The 27,677-nt window shown below is 37.4% G+C and overlaps 1 protein-coding gene across 1 annotated transcript in view; it reads right to left on the bottom strand.

Moving 5' to 3' along the window:
- dpydb (dihydropyrimidine dehydrogenase b) overlaps nt 1-27,677 on the bottom strand; it is a 162,353-nt gene that overhangs the window by 132,372 nt on the left and 2,304 nt on the right. The window contains exons 2-3 of the mRNA XM_067453948.1: nt 18,973-19,083; nt 13,222-13,304 (exon numbers count right to left, since the gene is read on the bottom strand). Of these exons, the coding sequence (XP_067310049.1) occupies nt 13,222-13,304; nt 18,973-19,083 (194 nt within the window). The remainder of the gene's footprint in view (nt 1-13,221; nt 13,305-18,972; nt 19,084-27,677) is intronic.

Here is a 27,677-nt window from a genome sequence, read left to right as displayed (position 1 = left end):
GACAAAGTGTCCTATTATCCCAGGACATGTCCTGTTTTTAAGTCCTGTCCTAGCCGTAATATAACAATTTTCTATCCCTACAGAGGGGGCATACTTTAAAAGTATTGAAATTAATAAGAAATCTTTAAGTAAACTTCGAGTATCATTTGAATATCTCATTGCCGGGCTGAGTGTCCTGGTCAAAATATGGTCACCCTAAATTAAAGGGTTACTTCAGCGATTAGCATATGGCTTTGTAACCTGGAATATATTCAAATGATTGTGCTTTAATTGTAGTGTCTGTTCTCTAACTCAGTCACAGTGATTCAGCAGCGGTGGCTTTGGGAATGGCCTCACAGGGCAGCGAAGCATTCTGAGAATTGTAGTCTTTCATCCCCATGAATCAAAAATACATTTTCTGTCTTTTCTCAGTCTAGAAGGCACCAAATTCAAAAATATTTTGACATTTCTACTACATTAATGACCCAGTTTAATACAGATTCATCTTTCCAGCGCTGAAGTACCCCTTTAACTACACTGTCTGCTTCGCACGTTTTTGACTAATTGAAGAAAGAGTCGGAACACTGGCTGCACTATATTTTTGACTGCGTAAAAACAACTGTAAGAGTCATTCTAATGTAATCGGACTACACTGCCTGCATTTGTTTAACGCTGTTCAGCGGTGTTTCCAAACGTCATTCAGTTTGTTTGTATTTCTCTGCTGTCCACTATATTCAGAAGATAGAAAAGCACATTTCCAAAATCGCATGTCTAACAAAATTATACTTAACTGACACTAACTTAAAGCAATACATTTGATCATATTCTGTAGCATGGGTCTTCAAGGGCAAACTTAGAGTCAGTGCTGCACTGCTGGAGAAATGAAAAGCTTGGGCCTTAAAATGTAATTCAGTCAAATAAATATGCATTTGAAGTTAGCTTTCAAGGGCAGAATAATTCCAGTATGGTCATTAACGGAGTCAGCTCTCCCTGTGGGCTGCGATTGAGATCTCTGATAGATGCTGCGCGTTGTTGCTACTGGGAGTTTTCCATTATTTAAGAATGAAGGCCGCTGGGATTCTCAGTGATATCAGTTATGACATTATCTCACAACACTTATGCCTTAAAATATTTGTTTGTGTCTAATAATGCCACAATTCAGTTTGCTTTGCTTTTTTTTTACAGTACGTACCTCCTTAGCACAGCACGCACAGTGCTGCGCTGGAGGCACTTTCACATTTTGAATTGGAAATTGAGCACTTTTCTGTTGTGTGAACGCAGTAGAAGCGCTAAGCTCTGACCCCTGCACTCTTAAATTCAGCACCTTGTTTCATTATTTATTTGTGTGTGTTGCCTGGTCTTGGCACCTGCCGGTAAATGAGCCACAATGGGAGGTCAGACTAAACATGACCTCTGGAATTACGCACTCTGCTCCAGCACTGTGTCAGTTTTAATACCTCATGTCGCTACAGTGTCAACGCGCTGTACACTCGTTTCATTTGACAGAGGTCATATCTGACTGACGTTGAGGAAATATATGTTCTAGGCATCCGCTCATGTGGAGTGAAGTGCGCTTGGGAATCTCTTGCCGTTAATTATCCTCAACCGAGAATCCCATCCATAATCCTAATGAACCTGATTAAGTAGAGTTGTCAGCGCTTAGCACAGCTGGAAGGAATATACAAGATACATAAAATGACAAGGGACTGTATTTATTTTAGATATCTCTGACTGAGATAGTATAGATTTTAGATTTAAAACATCCTACATAACTCCTGAAATAAAGCCATAATTAGGTGCTGGTTATTATGCTTGTGTAAAAATACAGTATTCACACAGAGTGTATAATTCCAGTTGAATCTTTTTTTAAGGTTAAAAATAATAAACTCACTGAACAGAAGGCAATTAAACTGAGCACACTAGCTATAAAGTCGGTTCAGTTTCTATTTATGCCATGGGACTAACCCACTTATTTAGAGGATGAACATTATTATTGATTTCATTTAGTTGCATTACATACCAATTTGGTGTAGTTACTTGTGGGCAGTCAATGTCTTTCATGTTCAAGTTTGTGTTGATGATTAATTGCAACTACGTATAAATAATATGACCACAGTTCATCACTATTACATTCATCAAGGTCAAAATGCACACAAGTGTCCCCCTTTATAATTCATAGATACTGTATTTTCAATGATTTAATTATAGCTGAAGTACGAATGTCTCCTGTTTTCATTTCAGAAATCTGGTCGCTGCCTGTGTGTGTAGCTGCATACAAACAAAGGCTTTCTTTCAACCTCATAAGCCTCATATAAGCCTGACCTACACTACTCTTCTCTCTTACTGAAAAAACTCCCTGTCTTCCTGTAACACTTCAGTTTAAATTATCTTTTACTTGTACAGTCATCCTTCACAGGGATGCCTGTAGGATTTGCCTGGGGGATGCTAAAAACCTGACCGACTGGGGAAAATATGCATGTATAAAATTCATAGAAGAAGAAAAAAACAAACATGGTAATTGTAAAACATTTTATTTAAAAAGATAGGGAAAATAAAGTGGCTTGGGAAACTTTTCGGCAAAATACACTGACAACTGATTAGTTACAGTGCCAGCAGCTCACACATCCATTATAGATTCAGCACACACACCTATTTCTCGTTCATTTCAATTGTGGAATAAATTGAGAATCAAAAGAACACCACAAAATTGATAACAACAGCAGCAGCACCAACAAGTGAGTGCTTGTGGTACAGTTGCAAACACCACTGATCCTAAAAGAATACAGACAAAATATATAGCCCATGAGACCACTGATAATTCTATTTTACATTTTTCTCATTTAGTATTTTTTTTTCTCATTACAAATTACAATTAGTGAAAAGCTATGTTGGAATTTTTGCCCCCTTTTTCCTGAATGGCTCCACAAGTTTGTTTAAAGGGATCATGACATATTTCTTCATCTCTTTTGACATACAGTATAAGAGTAGCCTGAAAAGCCAGACCCACATCAAAATGTTTGGTCTGGAAACTCTCCATTGACAGGGCTCAATCCGAGGCGCAGGATAAACGGTTCTCTTTCAAACTTCCTCTGCACCAACCAGCCAGAGCAACATGAAGCGGAGATAGTTGATAGATTAAACATTCGCTGTATGCGGTCGGCAGAACTTCGAACACATCTTCCCTTTTTAAGAATGACTTCAGTGCCTCTGTTCTTTGTTCTTTTCTCAGAGAAAAGCTTAACTCCAAGTCTTCCAGAGTCGTGGTCAAAGCTGATTTTAAAGACCGCCGTTCGACAGCCTCTGTTTACTAGTAGCACGCAAGCGCAACTCTGCCATCACTATGTTAAGCCCCGCCCACCGACTCTATACTCGATTTGATTGGCCTGAACAGAGTTAGGTTTTTACAGCTCAGAACTGTATTGAGAGTTGCTAGACGACACTCGCGGCAGATTGGATTTGCTGCAACTAGGGTGCGTCTAGATTTCTAGGCTGTTTTAATGCTACAAAGAGGTCTTTGTAGCATTAAATCCTGCAAGTTTCATAACTTAAAAAGTCCTCTTCATTATAAATAAAGCATAACGTAGGCTCCAAAAATGGGTTTGGGATCTGGTTTTGGGAAATAGATTTTAATTTAACCGCCTCTAGCAAATGACATTGACAAATAGTTTTTACATCATCACACCATAGAACCCGCCCACTGCTGTTCATTTGTGGTTGTCAGCGAAGAGAAATGATGTTGTTGCATGAGGAAAGGGAAGCTATTTCGATTTCAAAGAAACGTGAATAAAAACAATTATGGTCATGGATAAATCATTTACAATAAGAACTGCAATATTCCATAAAAAATAAAAATGGTCTGTTTTGATTTCATATTGATATTAAAGAAATTAATATTTTTTATACAACTTTCCTGTAAGTTATCATGACTGAACTTTATTAAAATCAATAGTGAATCTCAAGGAACATTAAAAAAATAAAAAATAAACGCCATGATTAAAAGCTGATGAAGACCTGATTCTCCAGCATGATATAAGAATGGTCCAAAGAGCTGTACATGAACAATGCCACAAATTGACTTGATTAGTGACCTAATAGCACCGGATCTGAAATCTTCTTATTAATAAGGATTTAATTAATATGAATACATTAATTTTTAGGTTTTGTAAATGTTGAGGTTTAAAGGGTTAGTTCCCCCAAAATGAAAATTCTGTCATTAATTATTTACCTTCATGTCATTTGACACCTGTAAGACCTCCGAACACAAATGAAGATAGTTTTGTTGAAATCTGATGGCTCAGAAAGTCACTCATTGACACCAAAGTCATTTCCTCTCTCAAGACTCATAAAAGGCACTAAAGACGTTGTTACAAAGCCCATCTCACTACAGTGGTTCTACAATAATTCTATGAAGCGACAAGAATAGTTTTTGTGCAAAAAAATAAATAAAACTAAATAATGACATATTGAGATGGCCGATTTCAAAACACTGCTTTGTGAAGCTTCAAACTGTAATGAATCAGTGTTTTGAATCAGCCGAATCCTGAATACGCTTATTCATTAAAGGGTGACTTCAGTGATTAGCATATGGCTTTGTATCATTACAAACCCTGGAGTATATTCGAATGAACTGAAAACGCACCAGACTAAACAAGCGCTGTGAATGTATGCCACGGATGCGATTACCTCAGCTCTCATGGTAAATGGAATGCATTTATATAGCGCCTTTAACAGACCCTATGGCCATCCAAAGCACTTTACATTTTTGCCTCACATTCACCCATTCATACACTGACAGCGATGTCAGCCATGTAAGGCGCCATCCAGCTCATCGGGAGCAGCTGGGTGTCTTGCTCAAGGACACCTCGACACTTGGTCAGGTGGAACCGGGGATCGAACCATAAACCACTGAGCCACTGCTGCCTCATCACAAGCTCATTCAGCTCATTCATCACGATGAAGGTTATCTGACTCCTGCTGCGTTTGTGCTGTGACACTCGCTCAGTGGCTAAATCACATTATGTTAAACAGACACGTTCGGTTTTTAATTGTAGTGTCTGTTCTCTAACTGAACTAATTTTATGAAAATGAACACGGTGGGTAAGTCATCCAGTCACAGTGATTCAGTAGCGGTGGTTTTGGGAGTGGCCTCACAGGGTATCGAAGTATTCTGGGAATTGTTGTCTTTCATCCCCATGAGACAACAATACATTTTCTGTCTTTTCTCAGTCTAGAAGGCACCAAATTCAAATATAATTTCACATTTCTACTACTACATTTCTACTACAAGTCGTTATTTGTTTTTGCGCACAAAAAATATTCTCGTCGCTTCAAAAAATGATTGTAGAACCACTGTAGTGCTTTCACATTGCAGTTATGTTAGCGCACCAAAGAACTTTACATGACGCACTGGCGTCCTGTCGTCATCATCTATGTGGGCAGAATCTTAACATTGATTGGTTTGTTAGCGGACGTGCGTCTGACGTCAGTGTGTTGTCAATTCAGCGGCTAACTTTGACAAGAATGAATGAACAGACGCATCGTTGCCTGTTAATATTATGGCATTACTATATGCAGCACCAACTATACTCGAGGCAAATTCACCAAATGAACGTCCTCGTTGTGCAAACATTTTATCGGCGCCGACAGGAAAGGAGGAGCTCCTAGAAGATAGGCTTTTTAGCCAAACAATGTATTTTATTTTATAGTTATGTTTAAATATTATAATGTTATTTTTAAATTTCATCTAGGCTATATTGATTATGAAACGTGCACAGATGTGCAATATATGTCAAAGAGATCGAGTCAGAAATAATATTGACCACTTCATTAAGATTTGTTTTGTAGAAAGCTTTATTTTGTATCTTAATTTTAATAAATGTTTCATCGTTTGCCTGAATTTAATAAATAAGCTTAAATAAATAATATAACATCCCGTGACGGAGTGATTATTTGCGTTGCACATGAACTGGAGCGGTCTCATAAATAAACCGAAACTCATATAGTCAAGCAGAGCACGCAGAGCACGCAGTTCACGCGAGCTGACATGACTACACAAGCGGTTCTGTTTAAAATGCTCCGCGCTCCATCACTGCATGTGCTGTGAGTTTAATCTGTGTTTTTTCACTAATCCTACACCAGAACTTCCTGTAAATGGTCTGAAAGTCCGAACTATACAGAAAATGCTTTCACACAAGAAACGAACCGAACCTTTGTTCTGTTTGGTCCGGACCGAGACTAGCTCTTTTCGTCGGACCAAATTTCGTCTATTTGGTCCGGACCATGGTCCGAGGGAGGTTTCACACCTGTAATTTTGGTTTGTACCAAACTGAAAAGTCCGAAAATCCGGACCAAACTAGGTAGGTGTGAAAGCACCCTTAGTGTGTTTACTTAGTCACTTGTGTTTAATTAGGTTTAATTATCTGACGTGCTCCCCTTGTTAATTAGGTTTGATTAGCTGACGGCTCCGTTGTTTAATTATCTGTTAGTGCTCCTCCCGAAAATTAGTTAATAAAACTTCACTAAGAGAGAAAATGTCATTTCTGCCGATGGAGGCCTTTCTGAGCCATCGAATTTCAACAAATATCTTAATTTGAACAAAGGTCTTACGGGTCTTTATCGGCATGAGGGTGAGTAATAAATGACAGAATTTAAATTTTTGGGTGAACTAACCCTTTAAATTACATTTTAAAAAAACAGGTATTCCTTGTGGTCTCTTTAGGATCCCACTAGCACACTTGTTCTCGTGCAATAACACACAGCTCGTGCATTACTCAAAACATGATACAATGTTAGCTCATTTCAAAACCAACGTGGGCATTAGTGATCGCTGTCAAATCACCTACTGCCTCCCACTACTACCAACTTAATCCCAAATGCTCTTCTGTAGAAATGATGAATTTATCATGTGTGTGTGTGTGGGGGAGGTCAAGTTGGAGAGATACCCATCAAAATCCTCACTTGTGAGGACATGTAACTTGTGGGGACCGAATCATAATGAGGACCCTAGAGAGGTGCCAGACCTCTCAGAGAGGACATGAGGAAAGTGTCCTCTCACAGACCGGCTCTGTCATCTTAATTACTTAAACCATTTTAGATACGACCAATTAAGCCTGGCTCCGAATCAAAGGGGCCTCCTTTCAGACTTGGTGGTGGGACAGCTGGGATGAGAGAACGTTTTTAATGATCAATCCACCTTTATATACTGTGGCTCCTGTGTCAAAGAAAGTACAGGAAAAGGAAAAGGGCTTCTGTCAGGGGTGTGGTGAAGCAGAGAATAATAAGAGGAGTTATTCCTCATTAAAGCTTATCATATTAACAACGCAACATGTTACTTGACTTCATTCATCTGGCATCTGTGAAATCGGTTCGAAAACAGACACTAAAGGCAGCTGTCAGCTTTGAAATCCTCACTTTTAAATAGAAAAATGCATCATATAAATCCAAATTCACCTTTCAGACCATTAGTACAAGTCTAGTGAAAACTCTTGTAACGAGGATGAAATCGTTAAGAATTTAGTGATTCTGTTCCAGTTCCCTAACAAAACATAAAAGTTATTTAAAGGAAAAGAAATACTAGGGAAAAGAAATGCAATTCCATTGCGAAATGATGAGAATTTCAATAATAAATAAAGCTGCTTGCAATTATCTGGACCATGCACAAAAGGAACAATTTGACATGCAAGCATGGCCGGGAGTATGTCCACGACCGTCCGCTCCCGCAACCTGTGTTCCACTCCCGCGGACTTTATCTCACAGCTTGTGAAAAATGTACATGACAGACTAAATATTAAAGAAAGTGTATGTAAGATTGTGGCCAAAACTGGTACTGCCGGTTTATCCCCTCTCCCCCTCCCCCGATTCGAGGTTGCCAGATATGCTGCAGGATCCAGACGGAACGTTTGTAGCTGCAGTTGTGGTAACTAGAGCAGAGCTGGCAACCCAGATGCTGAAACACTACTGACTTCGTGATTGGTAGATAGGTGGAGGGCGGAGCTTCAGGCCAAAACACAACATGACACCATCAACATCAGTTGAGGGCTGCAACAACAACTTTTAAATGACAATATCCTGGCCGAACTACTGTTGTCAGTGATATAAGTATTTGAAATTAACATGATTTCTTAATGTCTAGTGACATATCAGGGCCATTTTATGATTAATTGAAATGCATTTCTTACATACAGTTCCTTTAACATCCAGAATAACAGACTTTAAACACGATTGCATTTAAATAAGTTAACCAAAAAACGATTTAAAAGCAGCACCTCAGTTTTAAGGCTACTGCATTGACTACACATTCACCAAATGAGTAACTCTGAAATAACTAACCTAACCTAACACAGAGAACTCTGAAAATAGCCTATATAATTTTAACAAATTAAATACAAAATGAAATAAATAAAATGCTTTAAAATAAATTCACAGATTTCTTATAGCTTGCTTAACAGGCTATTGCATAATTTAAAAAAATAATAATAATACAAAATAAATAAAAGTAAATACATTGACTACTTAACAAATTAATTTGATCACTGGGCCTTGCTTTGATTACTCCATATTATAATGAAGGAAAAGTATATTGCTGACTGACTGTGGTCCCAGACTTGTGCGTCTTTCTTTAAAGATCTGCCCTCACACTGAATGCCCTCTCTGACAGCACACTAGATGCTTTTGGAAATGCAACATCTGTGTTCTTTAATTTGCGTGTTCGCCAGTAGATCACTGTTATAGTAAATTTGGCCCTAATACTTTTATTTAGCAAGTATGTATAAAATTTGATCAAAAGTTTTAAAGTTGTAAATGGTAAAAACTTGGCCGGTGTTGTAAAAAAAAAGAATTTAAGGGTACACAGAGCTTACCAACATGATCATCATTTCAGAGAGAAATAGTGAAGGTGAATGCATATACAAACAAGCTCTCCGTTTAGGATTTGAACAAATCCAAAACGCCTAAAACCCAAAACCCAAGCGCCTTTGATGACGTGAATGATTACATTACTATTTATTATCTGTCCGTCATCGTCTAAAGCCCGCCCTGATGATTTCATTGGTCAGAACAGTTTCTGTTCGGCCATAATTACTCCTCTATGGATCAAGTCCAGACCGAACCGCCCAAGCTTAAATGTTGTGGGCGGGGCTGAGTTCGGCTGGCATCCAGGCTAGAGGACTGGAGTAATGATGCTGAAAATGTATCTTTGCCATCACAGGAATAAATTACATTGAAAATATAATAATATTGAATGCAGTTATTTAAAATTAAAATAATATTTCACAATATTAGTTTTTACTATATTTTAATCAAATAAATGCAGCCTTGGTGAGAAGAGACTTCCTTCAAAATCTTTAAATCTTCAAGATCTTTATTTTACCAACTTTTAAATGGTGGTGTATTTCCTATTCATTTGTTTCCAAATATATCTGATATCTTTAACTACACGAGTGAACAAAAGTTATGCGTTTGATTTCTTAAAAAACGACTGCCTCACACAAATCAAATAAGAATGATTCTTGGTTCCCAACCCTAGTGTGGCCACACCAGAGCTCTTTGGTTTGGACAGACCAGTTCATGATGTACCACAAGCAGTTAACATTTCATGATTATTTTATAAGTGAGAACTAAATAAATATACAAACAGACCTACCTGCCTCCATTAACTGAATATGTCAGAAATTTGCTTTTTAAACTAGCGTTTTAATAGAAATGTTTTGCCATATCAAAGTAGGCCCTATAAACAATTCGATATGCCAACTAAACTGCCTTAACCCATAATCATCAAGAAATTCCTCTGGATGAAACATCACAATTTTCTTTAGTCATTATCTGATTTATTCTGAAATCAAAGTGAATTCATGCTGCGAGAGCTTGGAATGCTCAATTTCACTGACATGAAGTTAAATGTAGTTATTTGAGCTATAATGCAGCATCTTTGATAAGAGTTTTGAGGTATGAAAGAGTAGTATTTCAGTAACTTTTGCCTCACTATGTGAACCAATCTGTGGTCCTTAATGAGGAGCCAACTTCCTGGCTGTTTTGAGACACTGGGGATCCAGACCTGGGGCTTCCTCCGCGCCCAACAAACAGGCCAAATAAGCCAGCCGCCTCCTGTGATGAGCACCAGAACAGTGCGCGCCGCTCAGACTTTCATGTCCAGCATTATTAGCAGTTACAAAACCTGAATCTTTCATCAAATCTGCCGACAGTCACTGCAGGGGTGTCTCGTTTAGAGAAGGATTAAAATCAAATCTCTGCAGGACAAAAGTATGTATTAATGTTTCCAATATCACTCTAGCTCTCTTTCTTCTCCCATCGCTTGGTTTTCGCTGCTGTTTTGGGTTTTGTTTTTTATTCATGATCAGCAGATGCAATGCTGTGCTCATGCATATTCGATAGCGTGCAGAATTAAGACATATTATTCAAATGAAGTCATTATGTGGTGCTATTTCAGTGGTTTTGAATAGGTCGTTATGTTGAAAAGACAGATGTCAGAAACTGATACAGGGTAAAAGATCTAACTGTCTTTACCAGTTGTTGTCAGTGCTAGTATCCTTTGGTTGAATGAGAAATGCTCATCTAAAGTCAAAACATACTCACTTTTATCACTAAAAACAAAATGCTTCTGAACTAATTCCTGTTTTACACCGCACATATAATTAGTACATAAGTGTCACTTCAGAATAACTGCAACAGCAGACTCGTGTTTCACATCTAACCGAACTGTGGCTCTATTTGTGGTGGGCAATATAGCTACATAATAGGCTACTGTTCAAAAGTTTAGGATCGGTAAGATTTTTTTAATAAGTTAATTTCGATTAAAGGGATAGTTCACCCAAAAATTAAAATTACCCTATGATTTACTCACCCTATAGCCATCCTAGGTGTATATGACATTCTTATCTGATGAATACAATCACAGTTATATTAAAACATTATTATAATGGCAGTGAATGGCAGCCCGAAATTTGAAGCCTATAAAAGTGCATCCATCCATTATAAAATGTAATCGCTACAGCTCCAGGGGAATAATAAGGGGTTTGTGTAAGAAACATATTATTTAAAACATCTAGCTTCCGACGAACCGCCTTCCATATTCGACTTACGAAAAAAGCGCAACTGGCATGGAGTATGACGTTGGACGTAGCATAAGCGTTTTAAACTGCGTGAGGCATTACATTTTCTTCTTAAGTTGAATACAGATGGGGGAAGCTAGATATTTTACTTCACTTTAGAAAGACTTTATTAACCCCTGGAGCTGTATGGATTAATTTTATAATGGATGGATGTACTTTTTTGGGTTTCAAATTTTGGGGTGCCATTCACTGCTATTATAAAGCTTGGATAATCCAGAACATTTTTTGATATAACTCAGATTGTATTCGTCTGAAAGAATAATGTCATATACACCATGGGGTAATTTTCATTTTTGATAGTACTATCCCTTTAAATACTATTCTTTCTATTCATCAAAGAATCCATGAAAGAAAATGTATTACGATTTTCACAAAAATATTAAGCAGCCAAACTATTTTCAACATTGGTAATAATAAGACATTTTTCTTGAGCACATAATCAAGACTTAAGTAATGATGTTGAAAATTCAGCTTAGCCATCACAAGAATATATGAAATTTTAAAATATATTCAAATAGAAAACAGTTATTTTACATTGCAAAAAAGTACTGTTTCACTGTATTTTATAAACAAATAAAGGCAGCCTTTGGTAAGTATAAGTGATTAAAAAAATTACTGACCCATTTTTTTAAACTGTAGTTTATATCCTACATTTAAAATGTACACGTTAAAATATTAAATTAACTGAACATTCCAATGTATTAATATTTGCTTTGAAGTGTAAAAATTATGAAATGGTTAATGAAACAATTTTCATTTACTGTATACACACCAGCATATTTAGCGACGTACATTTTTTGGAAACGTTCATATATTTAAAACATATTACATGCTGTTATGAAACTTTTTTGATTACACAGATGTGACCCTGGACTACACAAGCAGTCATAAGGGTCAATTTATACATCATATGAATTGGTTTGGTTGTATGGTTTATTAGGACAGTATCTCAGCCAACATATTTGGCCGAGATACAGCTATTCGAAAATCTGGAATCTGAGGGTGCAAAAAATTCGAAATATTGAGAAAATCGTTAAAAAAAAGTTATCCACATTAAATCCAGCAATGCATATTACTGCTACTAATACATATTTGATATATTTACGGTAGGAAATTTACAAAATCTTCATGGTTTTCTTAATATCCCAATGATTTTTGGCATAAAAGAAAAATCGATAATATTGACCCTTGCAATGTATTTTTGGCTAATCCTTGCTAACATTTGATATTGTATGCAAAACAATCACCGAAAAACTGTATATGCCGAAAACAAAGAATTAGAAAGCTTTTGAGAATTATTAGACACTATACCATCATGAAATCTAATTACAAAAGGAGATCACATTACATGGTGATTAATTTACAAAGGATAAAACCCAAGGGCCAAAGTGTGGATTAAATACAACTTAATCACTGCAATTTAATCAGAACAAACCCAAAATACGTCTGTGTTAAAACAATGAATGAATAGATTATTCTTTATATTAATAAGCAGGTCTCTAGTGCAAAAATAGGCTCGGAGCCTAAACACTTGAAGCTTAACGTGCACTACACTTCTGCTACATGCTATTTGTTGTAACCTGTTATCATGGGTGCAGAAATACATATGTTAGTGGGAAACAGGCGTAATAGCACACAGTGTCATTCATATGAAGATCGTGCTGTATATACTTTAGATGGGACCCTGTTCAGGTTATTTATAAGGCTTAAATCTTTATAATTTGCATAGTTTTTAGGACTACAAACACCAGAACACCAGTGGTCCTCATGATCAAGTATTCTGATGTTGTCTTGGGATACCCAAAAGCATTTTCAACTAACAAATTAAACATTTACATTTTTCACTGTGCACCGAGCCTTAGCATCTACTGCAGGGTTGAAGAGTCAAGGCAAAGCCCAGAGGGAGGCTTCCCTCCGACAAATTAATCCCTGAGAAAAGCAGAGCCAAGTGCTGCCTGTACACCCCTCTATTCCCTCAATAATGAAGAATGACTTACGACGCTACACTCGTCCTCACCTCGCAAAACGGCACGCACATGCACACACGTTCCTTCGGCTGCCCACCCGAAACTCCTCTTTGCATTGACTGTGACTGTTGCCATGGAGACCTGCTTACCTCAGCGCTTCCCGAAGTGCCCCACGCTCGCTCAAAGTCGTGTGCTTGATGTCATCGAAGTTGTTCTCCAAATTCACACAAGACTGTGGGAGGGAAAAACACAGAGAGACATTGTTGGGACAAAGCGGCACATTTCCTGAATTTTTAAGGTGCATTTTTAACAAATGTGTCAGTGTGTCATTTATACAGTGAATTTATTGCAGTGAGGTTGACATTTATTAAAGTAACTATATGTACTTTTCAAAACAAAAGCACTTGTATAAGGCTAAAAAACTAATTTCATAGCTACCATTTTATGCAAGAGAAAACAAACACGCCCCTACCCCCAAAAGGGTCTCTCCCCTATTTTGATAGCGCCGCCCCACACATACGTAAACCCAGAGGCATCAACGGCTATGGCAGAATCTCTGTGTATCTAATCCAGGTCGAATATTCAATGAAAAAGTCATCCCTTCTATCACAAAAACACAAACCGTTCTTGTGAACAACTCGATAGTACACGAGCCGACAGTCCAACTAACGAACATATTACAATTATGACAAGATTAGAGTCATAGCGATCACAAAATCACAAACTGATCTCATGAACAACTCTATAGAACACAAGCACTACAGTCCAGCTAACGACATATTACAATTATGACTGGATAAGGGTTATATAGATCATGAAAAGAGTAAACAAACATATATTAGGAGTATAGTATCTTACTTGTCGGAGACATTGTGTGAGCTGATGCTTGAAACACACGGTAAGGAGATTTAGATGCTCCATAAGGTGCGGAAATAAACGGGTCTTTATCATCGCTGAAGTGAGCCACAATACGATCGCAAATGGACTAACAAGCGAACATGACACACGAGCATAGTCAAGCAGCATATATTAGGCTAGTTCTCGGCTAATGTCCGTCATGTGTGACTCGTGTGTTTTGAATGTGACACAGAGCGAGCGCTCTTCTCACTATCAATAGTAGACACGCCCCTTACCTGCTGATTGGCTAAAAGTTTGTTATTCCACTCGGCCCGTGTCCTTTTTCTAAAACGGTTTTGAAATAAGACTTACCCCACCTTTAAATGACGGCCTAATAGTTCTTTCACAGACACTAAACAACTTATCAATGTTTCCAGCAGTTTGTTACCATAATAACCATAATATATATTATGTTTGGGAAAGGACATAAGCGTCTATCTATTTTGCCGCAGTTGAAAATAAGCATTCTGACACTGAATTTTTTTTTATTAAAACGTCTTAAGGTCAACCTTTTGTTTTGAATCTCCTTGTTATTTGCACCCTGAATTATTACTCATTTATAAAACATGACAAATACTGATTATATTGACCAATGCTGTTATAAGGAGAGAAATATAATAATCCTTAAATCAGAATGATAACCAAACATCCTCTTAATAGTTATAAATCTTAAAGAACATAAGGAATATTCTGTATGCTGCCTATTTAAATACGACCACACTGTAGGATTATGCCGTTGGGTAGACTGCTCAGAGATTATCCTGCTTTTAAAGATTTATGAGTTTCTACTTTAAAACGGAAGGATTAATTGGTGCCATTTAACACTATAACATGACATGGCTGACATTTTCAGAGAAACATTAAAGAGGATTCCCCCACCCCTCCCTTTTTAGGAAGCAAAGTTCAAGCTGCTTAAACTGTTTTCTTTATTCCATAAGCTAATACAGTTTCACAGAAGCCATTGTGACAACTGACTTAAGCTATTTAATGAAATTCAAAGGGATGAGCAGCCAGGAAATTCCCCCGCACGTATATACGGCTGAGGCGCCAAGAAAATAAAATCACAACACGATTGAGATTGAGGCTAACTCGATTTCACAGACTGAGTTAATTTATGGCATGAGTGAGAGTTACTACATTTTATTATAACACAGATGGGTGGTGAATAAGAAACCAATCCAGTGAGCCATCTAATATTCTGATATAGTTCTTTTATGAACCTCCACTGAATTCTTTTCTTCCACTGGCAACCTTGTGTTGCAGAAACCTCCGCCAAGATACAGATTCAGAAGAGACTAATCAAGAATACAGTCTGTTTTGCATTACACTTTTTTAATTTTTCAAAATGTGATGCCTTGAATGCCACGAGAAGGATTTTCTGTTATTATTAATATCACTCAAAAGATTTAACAGAATATATGATCTACTCAGCACATTCAAACATCTGACTATATCATTTTGACTTGATAGTAGAATATGTGAGCAGTTTGGAGAGGAAGAGTTGCATGGTTTTGCTTGTAGTGAGGTGCAGGGTTTGTTAAAAGTCGGAGCATGTTTCACTCACATCACGAGCATAACATATGTTAACAGCCCATAATACAACCGCATGGCAGCATTAGGGATGGATGGATCAATCTTCAAGTATTTTTGATACTTGATTTTTACAAACTGCAAACATGTTCCATTTAAAGGGATACTTCACCGCTTATTCATATTATACTGTTATTCCCTTAAAGGGGGGGTGAAACACTCAGTTTCAGTCAATCTCATGTCAATCTTGAGTACCTATAGAGTAGTATTGCATCCTTCATATCTCCGAAAAGTCTTTAGTTTTATCATATTTATAAAAGAAATATGGGCTGTACCGAGTCTTTCCGGAAAAAAACGAGCGCCTGGAGGCGTATCGTGTGGGCGGAGCTAAAGAATGACAAGCGCGCAAAGCGGTGACGTCCTCAAGCGTGGAGAAACCCATCTATCTCAGCTAATACAGATAATGATCCACAATCAAATCTGAGGCTGAAATAAATTGAACAGGAGAAACGGCAACATCAGGATGTCCATCTCTGTGGTATGTACTGTATTTAGGGGCCTTTGTGTGCAGTTTATGAGGACATGATTCGGTTTATGGACTATTGTATGTGACTAGACCTTAGAGGTAGCAAGCAAAACGGTTTTGCACGTCAGAGTCAGAATAGTGTAACGTTATACAGAACAACAATGGAGTAACCGTTAGCGCATTTGAATGACGAAGCACGCGATCGTATCGTTTACTGATGTTTACTCATGCGACGGTAGCCAATAGCAGAGACATTTGAAGTTGATTTACTCACCGGCATCTTCCAAAGCAGGACCGCTCTGTCAAAAACACACTTCTTTGGTATGATTTGGTGAAGTCCTGTGACAGCAGTGACCGTGGAAATCCACTTTGCGACGCGACTGAAGCGATGCCTTGAAGCTTCCCGTCATTTCTGCGTTCAAATCGGTTCAAATGCAGCGCTGCCTTCCCGGAATGCTGTGCTGAAGCGTTGAAGTCGCTCGACGTCACCCATAGGAATAAAGTTGAGCGCGGCGCGCCACATAAGTGTTCACGGACGACTGGATCTGCACCTGAGAGACTGTTTACAGCGTGCATTTCCTCTCTCTCCCTCTAGTCACGCGCGCGCGCACCCTTCCGGGAGAAGAGCCCGTACAGCCCATACAAGGACCTTCCGCTCTATTTAACGTCAAGTAGACCCATACTCGAAAAAAACTCGCCGAAACTTGTGAGAAACCGGAAGGAGTATTTTTAACACAGAAATACTCCATCAAACGTCCAACATTAGTTTTTGAAACTTTGTCTATGTTTAGGATGGGAATCCAAGTCTTTAAAGGTGTAAAAAGCTCTGTATGCATGAAACAGCATTTCACCCCCCCTTTAACTAAAGCGTCTCAGTGCGTGCACTTAATCTCTCTGACGCGCGGTGACGATCCGATAGCATTTAGCTTAGCCCACTAAGCCCAGTTCATTCACTATGGTACCAAACAGAGATCAAGTTAGAAGCGACCAAACACCTCCATGTTTTCCCTATTTAAATACAGTTACACGAATAGTTGAACGACCTAGTATGGTGACATAAAATAAAACGTGCCGCTTTTCTAAGCGGATTAAACAGGAGAACTATATATATGTATGGCGGAATAGCACTTCTGAGAGTACTTCGACTCGGTGCAGTAAAAAGTCCCGGCTGAAACATCCTCCCTCACATCTCATTTCACATCATCTGAGGAAGGATTTTTCAGCCGGGACTTTTTACTGCGCCGAGTCGAAGTACTCTCAGAAGTGCTATTTCGCCAAATATTATAGTTCTCCTTTTTAATGCTTGCTTAGAAAAGTGCCACGTCTTATTTTGTGTCACCATACTTGATCATTCAACTATTTGTGTAACTGTATTTAAAGAGGGAAAACGCGGAGGTGTTTGGTCGCTTCTAACTTGATCTCTGTTTGGTACCATAGTGAATGAACTGAGCTTAGTGGACTAAGCTAAATGCTATCAGATAGTCAGAGAGATTAAGTGCATGCATTCAGACGAGAGAGGTATGTATCAACTCGCTTTAGTTAAGGGAATAAAATAGTTTAATATGAAAAAGCTGTGAAGTATCCCTTTAATAGAGGTGTCCGTACTGTTACTGATAATAATATTGATGATATTTACCTTGATAGAACGTTGTACGGAATTTTAAATAAACAGCATATCTCCTATCCATAGTCAAGACTAGTAACAAATAAAATATAAAGGAAACTGTCTCCTCTATACTAGTGTGTATGATGAAGTTTGAGATGTGTCTGTTATCAGCAAATTTTATTATAGCTTCGTGTTATTTTGTGTTGTCATTTCAAATGCAAAAATGCTTGACCTTGGTCAACCCTATGTCACAGGAGACTAATCTCAGAGCTTCTGTGTGGTATTAAAACTCATCTGTGTGGTAAAATGAAACATAATTACATTTCCAATTACACTGCGGCATTGTTGGGACTGGGATAACCATTGACATTTTCTCTTGAAATTATGTGTAGCATTTTCCCCTGCAAAGGATTAGTCTAATCCAACATCTTGGGGGCTTTATTATTATTAATTAGACAAAATGCTTAGTGCTGGGAATTGGTAGTATAATTTAACAGCTAATTAATATGCAAACTCTGGAAACAAGATTTGGTATTTCATCAACACAGTCGCCACATGGTGGAAAAGCATTTAAAAGGAACATTTGAATATGCTTATGAGCCTTGACTCACAGGACTCACAGGATATGATAATAATTGAGAGGAAATTTGGAATATTTAATCCACTTGGGGGATTTGGGGGGAGGGAGGCATCTGCTTATGATGCATTTTCATAATGTCTCCTTTAGGCTTTTGCTGCAGTTTTCTGATGAGTGCTAGAGAATTACTCACTGACAAATTGTAAGCAAAAGGGCAAAAAGAGTCAAAATTTGAATCTCTACAATAATTGGACAAACTAGGCGGCTGGAACTAATTATAGAATTATAATCTTTGGCCCTATTACTGCTCATCAGAGTAATATGATCACAGCCATCACCGACATAATCATTGAATCACCACACCATAAACTACATCACAGAGTACTCATTATCATCGGTAAACTGGGACAAAGTTTGCTCACAGAAGAGGATATGAGGGGCTACGGCTTCCAGGAGATTCAACATCTCCATGGCTTATAGTTATTCTTCTTAAACCTCTAATTTTCATCATTCTGAGAAGTACATTGTAACCATAACGCATTGTGACAATCGGCAGCATGTGAACATTTCACAAACAAGGAAAGACGTGTAAGTTCGGAATGCTGTGACAAGGGCTTTCCTTCCCATTGGCTGTTTCTTCAATATTTAATGTAAAGCTCAAAGGCAGCAGTATATGTGAGAGGTTTGGAGAAGTGAGTTTTTCAGCCAGCCCATCAGAAGAGACTGTCTTTTTATTTTCTTCTCTTTTTTTTAACAATACTCACATCACAGCTCCTCTCTGGGTTTCTCTTCCAGTGCTTCTTCTCATTCTTCTTAGAGACAGTGGAATGGAGATTTGCATAAGTCTTCACCCGTGGGTTCAAGGCGAGGATACTCTGAAGTACAGTTAAACATAATAAAAATCATTAAAAGTTCAAAAGCATCAATAAATGCAAAGTCATTATGGTATGATGTGTAAAACATTTTTCAATTAATGCAGAACAAATAAACTACAGGCTGAAGTAAACAAGTTGCTATCTGGAATGCAATTCATATAGCACCATTATTATATTTTTGCATGCTGCATGTTACATAATCAAATTATTATTTTCATTAGATTATTGATCAGATTATTATTAGTAAAGTAACTCATTATTTGCTAAATTTACATCAATTGCTAAGTTATTTTTGACAAATGAAAGTGCACCCCGTGCCCTATGTTGGAATAAAAAACGTCCTTAGATAGCAACATTATACATTGTTCCTTGTAAATTCTATGTAAATATACAGTAGTTATGCCATATTTTTATACGTGGCATACAGGGTTTTTGACATTAACTCCCGCCAACTCGCCAAATGCGGGTGGATTTCAGCAGTGCCGTGTAATGCGGTCACTCCTACTAGCCACTTTAGCGGATTTCATTTTATATATAATATATACATTCGTACACATTGTAGTCTTTTAAAGGAACACGCCAGCTTTTTGGGACTTAAGCTTATTCGCCGTAACCCCCAGAGTTAGATAAGTCCATACATAGCCTAGCTTAGCAAAAAGACTGGAGGTAAACGGCTCCAGCTAGCCTACTGCTCAATCAGTGACAAAATAATGCCAACATTTACTTATTTACATGTTGTGATGTGTATAGTTAGATCGTGTACTAAGACTGATGGAAAATGAAAAGTTGCAATATTCTAGACCGATATGGCTAGGAACTATACTCTCCTTCATGCGTAATAATCAAGAAACTTGATTATAATGATAATACTACTCGTACAGTATAACAGATCTGTGCACCAGGTCTTAAAGTGACAGAAGCCAAATATACCTCCTGCCAAATTATGAGATATATTAAAAACAGTTATATGGCAGTTTTTCCCCATGATATGTGGCCAATGAAAATGCTGTGTGGCTTGTAACTAAACCACTAGCCAGTGGCTTGTGAGCAAAAAAAGTTAATGTCAAGCCCTGGTGGTATATACCATGACATTCAAATGATTTTGAAAGATAAACACTGCGTAAAAAAGCAGTTCCAAAAAAAAGAAAAATGCCTGAAACCTAAAGATCTCCATAGCACCGCCACTCTCACTCAACTAACGGTTAGAAGGAATGCAAAAGTACCTTAACTTTTTCACGGAATAACTCAATATTGCAACAAATTACATATAGAACAAACATCCCCCAACATTGAATAATATGAGTTTTGCAGCATAAATGAAGAAAAATCAAAGATAATCATGCAGTTGTGTTCCACAAAGTTGAAAGCATAAAACATTGATATGAACTACAAAGCACGCTCAATCCAAGGTCCTTCAAAGCCGTCTATGACAACGCTGATTATAGCGGCAGTGCATCGGGGCCAATAAAGAGGGGTCCGACTGAAACGGCAAAGTGTGAAATGAGAGCCATGATGGGGACCATCATCATTTGATTCAGGAGCAACCTTCATTTCAAATACGCACGGCACGGCACCTTCACGCCTGCCAGTCAAATCACCCCACCACACTCGAGGAGCTGAAGGCAGGCACCAGTGTGGGATCTTTTAATGACAAACACAATTAACAGGCAGTTTACTGAGAGAGAGGAGAACAAGTGAGGGAGAAGCAACCATTACCATCACACTAATACCAATTTCATGCTCTTTGCAGTGTAAAAGAATACCATGTCCACAGTCATTTCACTGTGCTGAAACACTATCTGACAAAGGCCAGAACAGGAGGCCAGGAGCAAATTGAAATAAGCTACTTTGGCATTCTGGCCCGTAAGCCAGGTGTCAGAAAAACCTTCACCTAAAAAGAGGACATTGACAAAAAAATTCCTGACATGACACATGGACGCCGTGATGACTCTGTGCGTTATCTGTGTGAATATTTATCCAATTAATTCAGTTTACAATCAGTCATGCACCATTCCCTAAACAAATTTTAATGTTGTTTTTGCCATTTTATGCTACAAAACTTTCCAAATGACTTATGTTTGGCAACAAATATAGTGAGAGGGAGGAAAAAGTCCTTCCAGGCTGTTTCTATTTACTCTTAGAAACATGAGAGATAAATTATTGATATCACTATTAATATGTAGCATGTGTAAATCCTTCTTGGTTTTGTTGGGGGTACAGAGCACTGAGCTGGAAAGGTAGGTCTTGCATGAAAAACTTTAATTTTTTATTATAATTCTATCCTGCTAGTAGGGATGAGCAAAAGCACCCAAGTTGTCGCATATTGAGCTTTATTATGGAATTCCAAAATCATAATCCAAATAACAGGCAGAAGGTGAAAATCACAGGGTAAACAATCTAGATAGCAACAAGGTCTAAGACTCAGGCAAACAGGGAGATCCAGGGAAACAGGCAAAAGATGGAGACTAGAACACAGAAAACCAGAAAAGCACACAGAAATGCAGTGGTGACAAAAAAAGTGAACATAAAATATTGACCTAAGTTAGCATTATTGTTTTATTAGCATTATATTATAATTTGAATCATTGTGAAATAAAAGATAGTATTTTTAATTAAGGTAAAATAAAAGTCTGTATCCAGTGTAGACAGCATCACTAATTATAATGGTTTCTATTTTCTTCAGTTGTGGCGTGTTGCTCGTAGGGCTGGGCGATATGGCTGAAAACGGTATCACGATATAAGTGTTTCGATAATAATAGATTTGTTTTTAATGACCTATTTAAAATAACGTCCAGGAGAAAAATATTTAAAACAATTTATTGTAAACTTAACCTTCCTCTGATTATAATCCCCTCAGTTATAAAGACAGAAATGTCAACACAACCGTGGAAAAAAGTTCAAATAATTCAAATGTAAACATAAGTCTAAAATTAATTTACAATCATTTATTCACAATCATTGAAAACTGAATTGTGATTTTTTTCAGGATTTGCCTATTCAAATAGATAGGACTTGGTCTTGAATGCCCAAAATTGCAAATATGGCCGCAAAGTGAACAGAATTTCTTTGAAAGTGACTTTAGTAGAAATGTGTTTAGCTATTTTAGCCCAGATTGAACTAGATGGAATAATCATCTTAAACAGTATTGTTTAAAGGACGTTTTCTTTGTTTTCATTCATTTCAGAGACATTGTACAGTATTGTTCCCTTGCTGGGACTGCTGATAACTGAGTCAGTCAAGCTACTGTTTATTTGCTATAATAGGCTCAGTCTGAGAAGCAGAAGTAATAATGAGCGAGTAAAGCCATGTTTGACCAGTCGCAGATGAACAGATCTGAAAATGGACGGCAACCTCAAAGTGGCACACAGTCCACACAGAGCCGAAAAGGATAAACAAATAAGTATTAGCGATGAAAAAGACTTAATAAAAGCCAGTACAGAAAAATACCCAGTATGTTTAGAGTGTTTTTAGAGTGAAGGCTGTTTCTTGTAAGCAATGAAAAACATTGTGCACCTTTGCCAATTAGATCAATATTGTGTAAGGGGAAACACATCTATAAGAAGAAAAGATCTATATAAGAAGAGATCAATATCTCTTCTAAAGTCCCTCTGTGTCAGTTGAACAAGCTCTAGATGGAAACCAGCCTATTTCATATCAAATAGGCTTTCAGTGGAACAAAGATGGAAATGAAAGTGTGAGACAAATTTTATGACCAAACAGAAGGTTGCTATGCGTAGTTATTGCTTTTTGTGTATTTACTTCTAAAGGTTGTAAGGTAATTGGTGAAATATCATGGGTTTCTTTTACCAGATATATAAAGTAATCATGAGATTGAACTCTGTTCACAAGAGGCAACATCGCTTTGTCGCTTGAAATAAAACCTGTTTTAAAATGTCAGCAAGGTTCTAGTTTCATCTGTGAGGTAGGTTTCTCCTCTCAAAATACCACAGCATCGAGTTGAAGAAAAAGCTGTGGAATTCAACAGAATGAAATCACAGCAGAATCGCATAAAGAAAAGCAAGTGTATACATTTCATTAAAACCATGCCAGGCTTTGGCTGGAAAGAGAATGCATTTTAAGCTGCATGTGATGTGCTGTGTTTCATTTCCACAGGGAGAGCTCTGGAGACTGGCTTTATCACTCTCTGCTGGTCATAGTGATCCACTGAGACAACAAATCAATACTGGCTTTTTCCTGCCAAAGTAAGCAAAATCTGTTCCCTATACAGAAAAAGAACAGTGAATATGATCAAATGATAGGGAATGATGTTGTCTGATGTCAGTCATAAGGAATTGGCAAGCCTTTAAATCCACACACACTATATATATATATATATATATATATATATATATATATATATATATATATATATATATATATATATATATATATATATATATATATATATATATATATATATCCACTTGAAATATATATCTCTGATAATCTGATATTTCCATGACCATCTGTTCAGATTTACCTGAAGATGTTACAAATTTGCTTCATATTGTTTGACCTAGAAATCTTAAATATATAACTTATTTTTATTATTTGTATTTATTTAATAACATCTCTTTGTTGTTTTACATTGTTCAAAGCACTAAACACTTGTGAAATGTGAATTAAAAATGGTGACTTCACTGTAAGGGGACCCGTGGTGTGTAATAAAAGCATAACGGTTCATTATGTAAGGTCTTTACACCCCACTGAAAACGTAGATATGTATATTATGTTGCATTTCTGTCAATAGATCCTCATAATTACTAAACTTTTACATTTATAAATGACAGCAACCCAGAACAAAGAGTCCACCAATCTATGTCTATGTCTAAATGAGTTCAGGTGTGTTCTCTACTATAATTAATACTAATGAAACATCATTCAGATGCAGAAAAGGGCAAATTCATAACTAGAAGCATTTATGCAATGATGATCTCAATGTAGGCAACTTGACCCCTTTCCAAAGCACACTTCATCTTTCATAACACACCCCCCTCCCTCCCTAAGGCGGAATAGTTAAACACAATCTACAGAGATTCTTGCCTAGTCTTTTTGCCTGAAATCAATACAGAAATTGATCCTCCATAGCTGCAATGAAGCCACAACGCTCCAGCAGCCCAGCAATGTCCCGCACAAGCCCAGAATATCATTTAGTCCTGTAACATAATTATAGAGAGCAATACAGATCATTTGGCATCAACATCATCTTGCTCAGCTAAAGGTCTCCAGAAGCTTCTATTCAATATTCAGACACTGCGATGAGTGAAAGGGACTTAAATCACATGGAAAAACACGGCTGATCATCGGTTAGGCATCTATGAGAGACCTGCTAATATTCTTTAGACCAACAATGTTCACATATTTGTGACGGTTTTGATTAAAAATGTATTAAACATTCCTAAAATAAATCATTAAGCACATACTGAAGAATGTTTTTGTCCATATAATGAATGGACAACACTGGACTCCATTCACTATTATTATACAGAAAAATTAATTTGTTTTAAAAAAAACACTGGGCCATTTCTCAAAATACCTTGTTTTGTAGAAAAAAAACCAATGCAGGTTTGGAATGACATGAGTGAACAACGACAGACTTTGTATTTTTGTGTGAAATGTTCCTTTTGTGTCAAATGTTCCTTTCAAGCCTCAGCCCTGTGGCCGGTTGCATAAACTGATTAGACTGGCCTTACAAGTTAGTCATTATAACTACAGTCGGTTAAAGTGGTCTGAAAAGTAAGACTTGGCTAAGTGCTACTTAGACTAGTTCTAAAGAGACAGTTTTGGACTAGGATCAGACAAGAAAATCTACAAATTAATGTTTATTATGTCAAACTACGGAAAGGTAACAGGGTGGAACAAGTTCCAAATCCTGCGTTCCAGAGGAGAAGCCTGCCATGCCGTCCAAAGGGTCTGAACAGGGTGTTTGTGAACAGATTTCTTAATACGGCTCACTAGTGCCTGGGATAATCATTGACTTTAGGGTCATGAACCTGCTGAGTGGATGACAGTATGATAACCCAAGCTGAAGGCTTGCTGGCTCATCAATGTCCTTGCAAACTGTTTTTTTGCTACAGCATAAAACAATTTAAATTTAAAGACTAAATGTTTTTATTTTGTTGGATTCTGTATATCTTAAATAGAATTCTGCAAACCCTGGAAGATCATCCGCTTTCTTTATTATTTGGAACAGAGAAATCCTTATCTTAATTATTGGACATCATAAAATGATTAAAATGTTTTTTTTGTTGTTGTATTTTTGCTCAGTGAGATAGAGTGGTGTACATCTCTTGTGCAATCACAGTTCGGATCATATTACATAGTAGTCACGGATTGGATCATTTTTCAGACCAGCAAGAAAAATATATATAATTTGGGGAGGGGGCAAATGTAACTTTGCTTTTTATTTATTACTTAAAGCATTCGATGTCACAGCAAAAACTACTAGCCTAACTATTCAATTTTAATCATTGTTAAAGACAAGTGATAATTCAGTAAAAATAACAAATACACTAGCAAGCAGAGATAAATACAATATAACAAAGTACAAAAGTAAAGTAAGGTCTTACTGTAGTATTCAGGTACAGAAATGTAGTAATTAGGCCTAAATGGAACACTATAGTATTCACTGTATAAATTAAATATAGATTAATGTTGGTTAAAGTGCTAACACTTAATTTTAGGGTTCAATTCTCACCTTATTAGTATGAATATTGAATAGTGTCCATTTGTTAGTAAATTGCCTTGTAAAATGTAAAATGTAAATAGTAAAATGCCTTATTCTGCGAGACCTTATTCTACATCCTATAATCCTACCCAATATGTAAACATGACAACTACCTAACTAACTATTAATAAGCAGTAAATCAGGAGTTTATTGAGGCAAAAGTTGACGTTAATAATGAACATTTGTTCCCCATACTAAAGTGTTACCGTTAAAGCTGTGTTTTGTTGTTTGATTAACATTTGTGCCATAGCATACAGCAGGTATTTAAAGGCTACTGTCACTTTAAGACTAAATGCACTTATCCAATATAATGACACACATCTGATTTCGTTCTCAATTACTGATGTTTACTAAAGACAAACATTTTCGATAAAAACGTTCAGCAACCAACAGAAATACGGAGTGATGCAAACTACTTGGTTACGGCCTTGGTGGATGTGTCCGTTCAAGCGAAGCGCAAGGATGCAAAAGAGGAATCAGTTCTGTGTCTGTGCCTTTGCTTCATTTGTGTGTGGCTATGAGCACAGATAACAGTAGTGAATTCAGCGAGTAGTGAATTGTGTTCTCCTTGCCTCTTCTTGTGATGCAATGGTTTAAAATCATTTGAATGTGTAAATGGCAAGACAAAATATGCAAATGATAAACTTTCAATCTATGACGATTAAACTTTGCAAGTAATCCATGAATCAATTGCCTGCTAAACCATGGGGCTCCGATACATTTAACCCTCTACTATGTAACCATTTATATTAGCAATTACACCAGTAGCATATGTCATGAGGTCAACGTTTTGGTAAGCACCGCACGTGATCGCAGACCATTAGTAGATTATACATATTCCTAAGTTTCCTCCTGAACTTGAGAAGGACTTCTTTTTTCAGGCACGGATAAAAGCTCCAGCAGGTACAGCATCTGACTTTGACATCCATGATATGGATGTCTGTCAGCTAATGGGGCTTTCATAACGTTCATATTGCAATTTTGGCTTTTAAGTCGACAATTTTCTATCACGGTACTTGACTCGTTATCAGGAAGTGGTCATTGTCGTGGTTCGGGGCCTTCCATAAAAAGCCGTAGCCCTTTGTGTAAGCGGCCACATTAATCTGGTTTTTAACGAACACTGATGGCCATCCCGGAGGATTTTTTAATGAATCCGTGAGCACACACAAAGGCACACGTTTAGCGCTCTCGGAAAAGCAGGATATTAAAATGAGACGTCTGACAGCACTGCCAAAATGAATGGCCAATTTAATTGCCCCATGGACAGCCATTATTATGACATTTAGTGAGGTATTTTCAGTGGCAGACAGGAGTCGTTTAGAGCACGTTTTAAGTGCACTCTGCACGCCAAGGTCACGTTGCCATAGTCATAACACTCATGAATAGAAATGCTAATGAGTGTCGTCAGTAACAGTTCTATTTTCTCTATGAAAGTCAATGCCCATATCGGCTCAACTTAAAAGAGAAAGCTTTATCTCACCTGAGCAGAGATGTCATCTGGCGTGTGCTGTGCATACCAAGACGTTCTCTTTGGCTCCCCGCTAACAGATAGGATTCATGTAAATCAGATGTGCTAATGCTAGATCAAACATTGCAAATGCTACGGACAGCTGGAACTAATATTGGGAATACAGAGGGTGCGTCTAAATCAGCTCCCTAGTTCAGTAGTCAAGGCACTGATCAGGGAGTCTGCCATTTTAAGGGCTGTCTCTATCCAGTGCCCTGGAACATTCACTCCCTGAAAAATCCCACAATGCACCACAAAAACCAGGGAGCATTATGCTCCCTTACCAAAAATGACGTCACACTCATGAGCCAACTCAATAAATATAAATGAAAAACGATAGACGATTTAAAAAGACAAACG

This window comes from Pseudorasbora parva, chromosome 9 (genome assembly GCF_024679245.1).
Source record: "Pseudorasbora parva isolate DD20220531a chromosome 9, ASM2467924v1, whole genome shotgun sequence".
In the NCBI taxonomy this organism is placed as follows: domain Eukaryota; kingdom Metazoa; phylum Chordata; class Actinopteri; order Cypriniformes; family Gobionidae; genus Pseudorasbora; species Pseudorasbora parva.
The sequence above is the reverse complement of the archived record's forward strand: the minus strand, read 5'-3'. Positions and strand labels throughout refer to the sequence as shown.